This window comes from Tilletiaria anomala, assembly GCF_000711695.1.
Source record: "Tilletiaria anomala UBC 951 chromosome Unknown K437scaffold_187, whole genome shotgun sequence".
Taxonomy (NCBI): Eukaryota; Fungi; Basidiomycota; class Exobasidiomycetes; order Georgefischeriales; family Tilletiariaceae; genus Tilletiaria; species Tilletiaria anomala.
In genome coordinates this window covers 1-10673 of record NW_013546835.1, presented here as the reverse complement: position 1 = coordinate 10673, position 10673 = coordinate 1, and the positions used below count along the sequence as shown (strand labels likewise).

The window sequence follows — 10673 nt, the reverse complement described above, 5'->3', positions numbered from 1 at the left end:
AGAGGGAAAGAGCTGTGCTTCGGCAGTGCATTCGCCTTCTGACTCGGACGAAGTGGCGGTGTCGATTGGGATGAGGCGAGGGTATTATCGTCGATACCTTCCAGCAACTCCTTCATGAACGTGTCTTCGTCACCCGCTAAAGCCTTCATGGTTGCGAGGCACAATGAGTGATGCTGCCGGCACGGCGTCATGCAAGGAATCATACCCACGGCGACCTGACGTTGACACGGACAGGAGAGCTGTGGTGAATGGTATAGGCTATGTACGAGGCGTACTTTGGCCGTAGTTAAACGCGTCGCGCTCATTCGCGTCGCATTCGGCTCGAATTCCGGGGAGTCCGACCAGAGCCGAAGGGGACTCCCCGGGGTTTGGCCTGCAACTTCGCTTGCGGGGGCTTGCTTCGTGCGCAAGATGCGAAACGCTCTCACCACTCTTCATGACGCCTCGATGTGTTAAGGTTTTTGCGTTCGCGGCGGCGAAGCGTATGTCAATATTGCGAGGTCGAAAGCCTCAGCAAGTGTAACGAAGGGTTCTGTGCACTGTGAGCCTCATTGCCGAACTCCGCCATGTCGAAAGCACCGACGCTCTCGCTGCGGTCTACGCGGCTCGCCCTCATTCAGCTCGGCCAGAATTCGCTCACCAAGTCTCTGAACCTGCTTCGAGCGCGAGAAGCCGTCCTGCGCGCCGCCAAGGAGGACGGTGGCGCAGATATGGTCGTCCTTCCCGAATGCTTTAACTCTCCCTATGGCGTCAACCACTTCCCGACGTATGCCGAGAGCCTCGGTGGCCTGTGGGAGAAGATCAAGAAGCGGCTACCGCCTGCGCTTACTAGGGTGCCGCCTGGCCAGGAGGAGGCAAGGTGGACGATTGACGGAGTGGAAAGCAGCAAGCAGGACGGAAAGGCTGGAGCAGGAGGCCCGATTGACGTCAGCCAGATTGCAACACAGAGCGAGAGCGTTAAGATGCTCAGCGAGGTCGCAAAAGAGGCGTCCGTCGTCCTTGTTGGCGGTTCGATTCCAGAGCGTGACGATGTCAGTGGCAAGCTGTACAACACGAGCATGGTATTCGATCAAGAAGGTACGTCTGGCTGTCTGGCTTCAAGGGCCTGGCCTTTCCTCAGCCTCGGCTGACAAGGCTTGTCACTGGTGTGCCCGCTCTTCAGGACGGCTCATCTCCATGTTCCGCAAGATTCACCTCTTTGATATCAACATCCCTGGGAAGATGGTTTTCAAAGAGTCGGAAACGCTGACCGCAGGCGACCGGGTGACAGTGTTCGACTGTGCATTCGGGCGCTTCGGCCTTGCGATCTGTTATGATATGCGCTTCCCGGAGCTAGCTCAGATCGCTGCCCGCCTCGGGGCAGGCGCCATGCTCTACCCAGGCGCATTCAACACTACCACGGGTCCGCGACACTGGGAGCTGCTGCAGCGCGCACGCGCGACTGACAATCAGATCTACGTCGCGACGTGCTCGCCTGCCCGGCCGAGCGAGAAGAGCACGACAAGCAAGGACGGGCTGCACAAAATCGTCGGGAGCGACGACGGCGCGTATCCGACGTACGGACATAGCACCATCGTCGACCCATGGGCCCAGGTGGTCGCGACGACAGATGAGAAGGAAGGAATTGTCAAGTGGACGCTGGATCCAAAAGTGGTAGACGAGGCCAGGTCGGGTATCCCGATCATGACGCAACGCCAATTCCATGTGTATCCCAACGTTCTGCAAGGGTGAAAACAGGTAATACTCTACACCTACTTCGACATCTGCTTATTCGTTGCTCTACTTTGAAAGGCGATCAACCCGAATGATTGGTGGGCATGTTGGTGCTCCAAGCCTCTTTCTGTTTACACGGACCATAGGGCCATAAGCACTCGTCTAACCCAACAATAGGCCAGGTGATGCGCCCCCTCTCCCCCCACCTTGTCCCCCCCCCCACCTTCTGTAGAGTGGCAGTTTTGATCCGGTGCAAAATGGGATTGGGCGGTCGTCACATTGTAGGGTTGCGCGCATCAACAGCTCACGCAGCGCCTGTGTCTTCCACTCGCTTATCAGCTGTCCAGTGACTGTGGCACACTGCGTGGAGTAATGCAGAGCGAGAGAGAGCGCGAGGGTATGGGTGGGTGGTGTGTCGTAGTTATTCATCTCCATTTTTAATGCGCTTATGTGACTATCCCAATGCGAGCCACGGCAAGCCGTGCCATGTTGATCGTCGATCGTTGATATAGCTGCAGCAGTTGCCACAGTGCAGCTTGCCGAGACGTTGCCCCCGAGAGGCGAGAGGCAACCTCATCGCTGGACAACGCATTGCATTCAACAAGATGGCTTCGCGCTACGCACCGCCGCAGCCCTCACGCCAGCCCAACGTGCCCACTCCACCGGTGCGCTTTGGGGCGGACGAGGCACGGACACCCGCTAACTCGGATATGCCTCGCGGCGTGGTACGCTCCTCCGCCAAAGAGATCAGCTCTGCCGGCGGCGGCAGCAGCAGCAGAAAGAAGGAACGAGGTGGTGCGACCAAGCGCAAGGCCTCTGTCAAAGGCACCCTCTTCGCCTTCCTTTTTCGGGTCGCGTTCTTCTACACACTCATCGCGGCGGTGTGGAACTGCTCCTCGCGCCCCTTCGCATTCGATTACGCTACGAACGATCACCGTGTCGTCTGTCGTACCCTAGCGCAGACCAAGCTGCAGCTGCAGCCGCTCGTTCTTCCGTACGTGCACAAGCTGGAGGCCAAAGCCGAGCCGTATGTCCGCATCGTTCGGCCATATGTCAAGACGGCGTACAAGCATGCCAAGCCGGTCGCTCTGTACGCTCAGTGGACTGGTACACATTTGTACAAGAAGCACGTGCTGCCAATGCAGAAGCAGGCATTGCGAAGGACAAGGGGGTTTGCTGATCCGCACATCAGCAAGGTGCAGAAACAGTACGAGACGCATGTCCAGCCCCGGATTTTCAGTGAGTCCACGACCCGCTCAGACAGCTCAGATGTGCTAACCACACATACGACTGTCTCTGCCACCGACAAAGCGGCACAACGCACAATCCAACCATACCATGACATCTAGTGAATACATGCTCGGATTCATTGCACCTTCGATGTCACACCCCGGACTGACGATGCTTTCCGTGACGTAGCTGGCGCGACGTTCACCCGCACGTGCAGACTTCCTATGATCTGGTCGTCCGGTCTGTGGCTGTCTCATCGACTTTTTACCTCGAACAAGTTTACCCGCAGATTATCACACTGTCCAAACATAGTTACCGCTTCTACGTCGACCATGCTTCTCCGGCAATCTACCGCTTCTATGCCGCATTAATCCGGCCGCAGGTGGACAAGCTTCTGGCAAAATTATGGAACGCCAGGGTCAGACAGATGACCGATGAGGTCATCGACGCGACGCGCTTGCAGGCTGACGCAGTGGGCACTGGCCAGTCTTACGAGAGCGAAAAGGTCAAGAAGGTTGAGGGCGCCGTCAAGAAAGCCAAGCAAGCCCGGGACGACCATAGCGTCCTTGGCCGGCTGTCCAAGACCTCCGAAGCAGTGCATGGCAAAGAGCAGTCGGACGACACGGCCGTGGCCGCCGAGCGTGCGGTAAGGGTCGAAGCTGAATCGGCTGTGCTGACCGAGAAGCTGGAGTTATGGGAGACGGGACTTGGCGAGCTCATCCGCAAGGAGTTCAAACTGTGGACTGAGCGCGTCGCCCAAGCCCGGAACCATCAGGTAGCAGAGCTGCCGCAGCAATTTGCAGCTCTCGTCGATGCATTCGTCGACGAGGAAGCGGGTGTCGCGCTTGTGCGCCTCGAACGCGGCTTCAAGCGTCTCGCGCTCGAGCGTGACGCACGTCCTCTGGACGAGCGTCTCGCAGCGGCGCAACAGCTCATCGCCAAGGAGGAGTCCAAGCTGTTCTCCGACTCAGCCAAACTGCGCTCAGGGCTGGCGGCGCTCAAGGGCAAGCTCGTGAACACTGAGGTCTCAGCGGCGCACGCGAGCGCCGATGAGATCGATCGCTACGTCGATGCGGCCATCAAGAGCTTCGAATCGACGATGGGCAAGACCGAATACCACGAGAACGTAGACGATTGGGAAGGATGGGACGCGGGCCTCAAAGTCCGGGCCAACATGTATCGTGAGGAGCTGCTCGGCGTGCAGAAAGGCGAGAGGCCCGTCAAGTCTGGACTCGGAATAAACCTCAAGAAGGAGCCCGATGTTAGTCGTCCATTGGCCCGAAACTTTACTTTCTCCGATTCACTCCTTGGATTCTGACGCTGCTGCACTTACTCACAGGTCCCCACAATCATCAACGAACTTGTCAGGCGATCCAGGCGCCTGTACGACGATGCTGCGCGCGAGATCCGCAACTACACGAACGCAGCGCTGTCGGAGCTTAAAGGCGAGGGTCATCGGTTACCCGTCGCCGACGTGACGGACAACATCGCCGATGTAGCGTCCAGATTTAGCGTCGATGTGCTCGTATCGCTGACTGATACCGTCTCGTCCGCACGCAAGAAGCTTGGCCTTATCGACGAAATGGAGCTGGTTGCCCGCAAGGCCTTTTCGAACGCTGCAAGCTCTGCTGAAGCAAAGACAGCCAGTATCAGAAGCAACGCAGGCTCCGTCGCGGCAGCTGTCTCTTCTACCGTCGGCGATGCGCTCGACAAGGCTGAAGATGCCGTCGAGGATGTATACCACGCCGCGACCACTTCGGTTTCGGAGAACAGTCGCGCTGTGAGCTCACCGCTCGCGGACGCTACGGAGTCGACGAAGGACGCTTTCAATGCCGCTACGACTTCGGTGAAGCAGCCGGCAAATGCGGTCTGGAGCATGGCTGCTCACGCCGCGCCCTCGGCAGAGGGCGTATTCAACGCTGCTACCACATCTGTCAACCAGCCCGTTGATGCTGTTCAGAACATGGCAGCGGGTATCTTTGCGTCAGTGGAAAATACGTTCAATGCTGCAACAACGTCCGTCAAGCAGCCAGAGAATGCAGTCCGCAGCACGGCAGCCGACGTGGCCTCTTCAGCGGAAAGCGCATTCAACGCTGCGACCACGTCCGCCTCAAAATATGCGGACGCAGCTGCAACTGCCGCAGCTGATGCTTCTGTCTCTGTCACCGGCGCTTTCAACGCGGCAACAACATCAGTGAAGCAAAGCGCCAGCATTGTTGACGACCCGTTAGACACCATCTCATTCGGAGTCGAAAAAGTGACAGCGACGGACTCGCGTACGTTTGTAGCGGCAACTGAAGCTGTCGACTCCCTCGGTTCGTCCATCTATGAAGAAGTCATATCGATCGTAGACTCTGCGCCCGAGGCTGCCGCCTCCGGTTCGTCATCACTGACCGATGCAGCAAAAGACTCAGCCTCTTCGCTGGAATACAATGCGAGTGAGTCGCTGCACAGCGCAACACGATCCGTCGTCAGCGCGGCCGGAGGGACACCGGGCCCTGAAGGCTTTGTGGAGCACGCATCTTCCGTCTTGGCAGACACCACAAAGGCCGCGCGTCACATCATCGACGAATTGTAATTAGAAAAGACCAGCCTTTGGCTAAGCGATATTAATTACTCCCAGAAACCCCCAAATGAGCTTACTTTGAACACTCCCGGCGTAAATGGCGCTCATAAGATTTTCTCCTTAAGCTCGATCTCTTCTGGCGCGGCTTCTGATGGAGTGGGCCGAGAAAGGCTGGCGGGTACAGGTTCTTCCTTGAGCATACTCGGCTGTAGTAGGGGCTGCGAAAAGTGCGCGCGGAGCTGCTCGTCCGCGAGACGATGCACCTCTCGAAGGATAGCCGTGACGACCGCCTGCAACGGGCCCTGCAGGTTGAGACGCCAGACGACGTACGCTGCGCCAGCGCAGAGGAGCAGGAAGGTGAAGTACATCGGCGACCGGATGACGGCGATGATCTCGTTCCAGCCCAGCAGGAGCATGACGCCGTAGATCCAGTACGGCACCTGCGCGATACTCGAGACAGTGCTGCGCTTCGCCTCGACGTAATACGCGTCGGCTTCCTTGCGGAAGCGCGTACCGATATCGGCTTTGCGCGTCTCGGAGAAGACAACGAGCGAGGCGCCAAAGTTGAACTCATCTTCCTCGCCGCGTGCTACAGCCGCTGCCTGCTCCGGGTCGTCAGCGGAAGATGGGATGCTCGGCAGGAGCGACTCGTCCTTTGGCTCGATCCGTGCGTAGATCGGTATGAGCTCGAGAGTCTGAGAAGACAAGAAAGGCGTCAGCAAACCGATCGGATCAAGTCGTTTCTATCTCGAGGCTCACCTCATCCCGAGCCTTGCGAAAGATCCCATCAATATCATCCTCAGGCTTCCAGATCCTCGGGGTGCCGTATTCATCGTAGCGGAATCCATCCTCGAAAATGTTGCGCAAGCGGGCCGCGAGGATAGAATCGGCGGTTATCTCGTCGACTTTGGCGCGTAGACTCTGCCATGCCTTCTGCCGCAGGGAGCGGAGAGCGATGCTGTTCTCCTCCTCGGTGCAATTGAAGCCTGTGAGATCGGGGTGAGGATGAGCGAGCGAGGGTGGTCAACAAACACAATCGGAAAGCTAAATGGAAGCGACAGTTTCTGCTCGGTGCCACCACGACGCACTCTTCGCTTTTTGCATGTACGCCGCCTCGGCCTGCTGCAGCGCATGGCGGAACCCCTCTAGTACATGATCCCACATCTCGGGTCCGGGCTTGCCCAGAGCAATCTCAGTTGGCTCCGCGACAGCGCGCTTGATGCTCCGCTCGATGAGGACGATCATCTTCTTCGTCTCCTCCACCCTGCACTGGTCCGCGATCTGCTGGATGTCCTCGCGCAGCTGCGCCTCCTCCTCCGCTGTGTTCCAGTCGGTCCCGTCGAGCATAAGCAGCGCTGCGGCGGCCGCGAACGCCGTCTCGGCCTTGGCGCGCTCAACGCGCACTACTTCGCCAAAGTCGTGCCCGTCTCCACGCAGATTCTCGAGTAGAGTACGTTTGAAGTGCGCCAGGACACGCTTGTGCAGATTCTTCAGCTGGCCAAGCACAAATGGCGACAGCGCACTGTGCAACTTGTCGAGCAGCTCCTGGCGTTTGCGCTTGTACACTTCAGAGTGGTAGCGCGACGCGTCCTTGTCGAACACCGCCAGAGCTGTCTGGCAGTGCGCGGCCATGTCGCCGCCGAGGGTCTCCAGCACTTCGCCCGCCTCGATGGGCCGGCGGAAGGCACGGATGTCGGAGGTGAACTGGGCGAATGCTACGTTAGCGATCTCATCGCACCGGAATTGCGCAAGCAGCTCCTGCTGCGTCGGCAAGTCGAGGTCTTTGTTCGAGACGACTTGCTCCCAGATGTTTGCGAGGTAGTGCGGCAGCCCATCAGCAGGGATGCGCTTGTGGTATTGCGTCTTGAAGATAAAGCCCGGGTGTTTCGAGTCAGTGAAGCGTTGTCGCAGAGCGAGCACCTGGTCGTCGAACTCTTTCGGCTGCAGGAGCTTGTGCGGGAGCGTCGTGAAGGAAAAATCAAAAAATTCTGTGATGTTCGACGATTCCATCCCCTCAGGCTGCGAGCGGAGCAGGAATTGATTCTAAGCAAGGGAAAGTCTGAAACTAGGAGCACAAGCTACGCACCTTTGCGAGAGACTCCCAGATGCGACCAAGGTCAGCCAATAGCGTGTTTTGAAGGTTCTGCAATGGCGTAGCGCCAATGTGATCGCGAATGACAAACAACAGCAAAGTCTTGTCCTTCAGCCCAGAGCTTAAGGAGCCAGACGTGATCAGTCCGTAGGCATGAGATCGCAGCCCCGGGCCCATGAGCTCACTTCTTTTGCTTGCTCGACTGGAAAAGTCCGAGGTTGACCTCGAAAACGGTCTTGAGGAGGCCCATGTTGGCGCCTTGATACAGGCCGACCTGGTGCTCCCACATGTTGACGATGAGCACTTCGGCACTGGCCATACTGAACAAGGCGGACTTTCGTTCAAAATCCTGGTCTTCGCCCCTCTCCCTTCCATCGGTGCCTTCAACATCCATGACCAGGACGGGCATGTTGGCGCCGCGGGAGAGCCAGATGCCCTTGGTCGTTTGCCTTCGCTGGGTCTCGTCCATGACGTCAAAGTTGGTGCCGAAGAGCTTGTTCAGCAGCGTCGACTTGCCAGTCGATTGGCTGCCGAGCACGGCGCAGAGATCGTAGCCGAAGCCGACGTTGTGCAGGCCCCATGACTCGAGATAGGCAGTCATCTGCGGGTGGAACTGTTGCGCCTCGTCGATGAGCTGCAAGCGCTGAGCATGCTTTGATGACGATGAGCTCCCTGCTGGCCCTGCTCCGCCTGCCCCTAGAGAGTGTGATAGAGGCAGCATGTTATTCGCACTCGTATTCATACTCGAATTCGATGCCAGGAAGGGATTCTTTGATGTGTTTGCGATAGATGACGACGTGGGCGACGTCAGGTCACCGTTAGCGACCGCCGTTGCTGCCGCGGGCTGCGCTTGCGGCATGGCATCGGCGTCAGCGTCAGCGAGGCCCGCTGCCACGTGTTGGAACCCTTGCTCCATGATGTGCGCACCAGCGGGAGCCTCTGTTTTCTCAGGCTATACGCACGTCCATAAATATCTGTGGACTGTGTTCTCTATGCGCTTGAGGGATGGTGTTGAAGAGAGGCAGTGATGGACAACATCACCACCATCATTGAGTCCATTAGGGGGAGGGTTGTGTTAATCCGCTGAATTCAATCATCTGCTGGCACGCGCATGGTTGCACGTGGTATGACACAACCCTAAGTTCAACTCAAGCGAGACCAAGGTAGGGTTGCAAGCAGGCAAAGACGGTGTCCACACTCTTTCGTATGATGTTGTCCTAAACACTGGCATGGGCACACGAAAGCAAGTAAGTCACTGAGCAGTGGGCGACGAGCAGTCGAGCTTTGAAAGGTGCTCCTTGCCCTATACCCAAACGACTTGACAAGTATTTATATGGAGAGCTCGACGGCTGACGTATCCGCATTCCGCACCGATTTCTTGCAAAGGCCGCGATATGAGCATTTCTTCCAACAAACTAGGCGCCGAGCCATAACGACTCACATTGGTTCCATGCATAGAAGAACCAATGAAGACATACGATCAAATGGCTGGCTGCCACGTGGCAAGATCAATTGCGCCCACGCCGCAAGAAATTTTGAGGAACCATGTCTAACTCTCAACGCCAAGCATCTCGCTGTGATGAGATCCACCTCGCGCGTTTCTTGGCACTGTTCCATTTTCATTTACGCATTTCCTTCTTCCCTTCTCCTTCGAAGGGACCTGCTGAGACTAAAGGAGAGAACAGGGAGTGAGTGAAAAGACCCTCCTGCTCTTCCTCCTCCAAGCGTCCAGCAGCCAACACTACACCTTCGGGCCGAATGCCTCCGACTTCTCTTTTGCGACATCCCGCATGCAAGCCGCCGCCTCCGCCTCGGCACGCCGCATTCGAGCAAAGGAAGCACACCTGCGCGCGCCCTCGTTTGACTCAGTGCCGGTGTTCATATGAACCAACCGACCATCCTCTCCTCGAATGCAACGCTCGAGGTCACACCAGTTGAGGGATGAATGAGCGTTGCGCTTCGCCAACAGGCGAGAGCCCTCTTGCAACCGCTTAACCAAGTGTCGCCTCTACGTACCCATGGATACATATGGTATTCACAAGCGATAGCTGGCATAGGCCTCTTCGCAGTTGGCCGAGTGATCAGTAGCGCTATCAGGCAATAGAAAAAGCGAATGGCAATCACTATTCCAGGACCCCATACAGCCCGAAGTCGAAACAAGTGGTTGCAATTAGTGAGAAGTGATCAGTATGCAGTGAGCCGCCACCGATTCACCTTGTTTTCGCTTCACCCTCTGCCGGCCTCCCTCCCCTCTGCTGCAGTTCATTGCTTCCACCCAATCAAACAGGCATATGTACACATTCTACGCTACTGACGCAGAACGGTTTAACTCATCTGTTCCTTGTTCCTATCCCCGTAGTGGGCATGCATAGATACTCCTCCTAACACCTCTGCACCCTCCAGCGCTCCATCGGCAATCTGCAATAAGACAAAGCGCTTACTCAGGAACCCGACCCTTTCCGTTTCAAGCAGCTTCCTTGCCTCATCATGTCACTCTGCGGATGCTTGCTCTTTACTTGCTCTATCTAACGAAAGCTGGATCTTGGCATGATAGAACCCCCATGAACTGAGCCTTTGTCGTAGCTCTCCCCATATGACGAATTGCAGGGTGTGCCGTCACACACGGTCTGCTATGCAACCTTCACCATCCCATCTCTCCGTGCCTGCAGCTTCCCCGCAAGGCACACCAAGTTGTCGCTTCCTGCAAACTGCTCTCTAGTCCCTTACTAGTGATTTATTCCTTCACCCTAGTGGTCGGATCCGGTCGGGTGCCCAGCTTTTTCTTTCCATCCGAACATATCACATCGTCTTCCTTCGCTGCAAAAAGTGTGTGGGGTTACCAAGAGGGATCAAGCCCAGCTTCGCTTCCTGATTGCCTCGCATCGGAGGCGTCCGGGTCCCGCGCAACCGTGGGGGCTTGCCCACGGGGTATGAGGGGGGCATCGTGAGAAGTCTCGTAACTGATGATATAAAGTCACGGCATGTTTCTCTTAATGCTTTTCTTCTGCCTCAAAAAGGGTCGCACTCTTTCTTAACCCTTCTAACGACCTATCTTCCCCCATCTCTCCTTCT

At 56.9% G+C, this 10673-nt stretch overlaps 3 protein-coding genes across 3 annotated transcripts; 2 read left to right on the top strand and 1 right to left on the bottom strand.

The window, feature by feature from the left end:
- Positions 1-470: 470 nt before the first annotated feature.
- Positions 471-2130, top strand: K437DRAFT_276913 (carbon-nitrogen hydrolase). Its single transcript, XM_013384454.1, has 2 exons — positions 471-1077; positions 1163-2130. The coding sequence occupies exons 1-2, from the start codon at positions 567-569 to the stop codon at positions 1729-1731; spliced, it is 1080 nt and encodes a 359-aa protein (XP_013239908.1). The 5' UTR covers positions 471-566; the 3' UTR covers positions 1732-2130.
- Positions 2131-2182: 52 nt separating this feature from the next.
- On the top strand, positions 2183-4643 carry K437DRAFT_64483 (uncharacterized protein). The gene is made up of 4 exons (XM_013384453.1): positions 2183-2952; positions 3025-3061; positions 3133-4208; positions 4283-4643. The coding sequence occupies exons 1-4, from the start codon at positions 2319-2321 to the stop codon at positions 4384-4386; spliced, it is 1851 nt and encodes a 616-aa protein (XP_013239907.1). The 5' UTR covers positions 2183-2318; the 3' UTR covers positions 4387-4643.
- Positions 4644-5613: 970 nt separating this feature from the next.
- On the bottom strand, positions 5614-8322 carry K437DRAFT_230001 (root hair defective 3 GTP-binding protein; the record flags this gene model as incomplete). The annotated part of the gene is made up of 5 exons (XM_013384452.1): positions 5614-6204; positions 6269-6495; positions 6598-7528; positions 7596-7722; positions 7787-8322. The coding sequence occupies 5 exons, from the start codon at positions 8320-8322 to the stop codon at positions 5614-5616; spliced, it is 2412 nt and encodes an 803-aa protein (XP_013239906.1).
- Positions 8323-10673: the final 2351 nt, after the last annotated feature.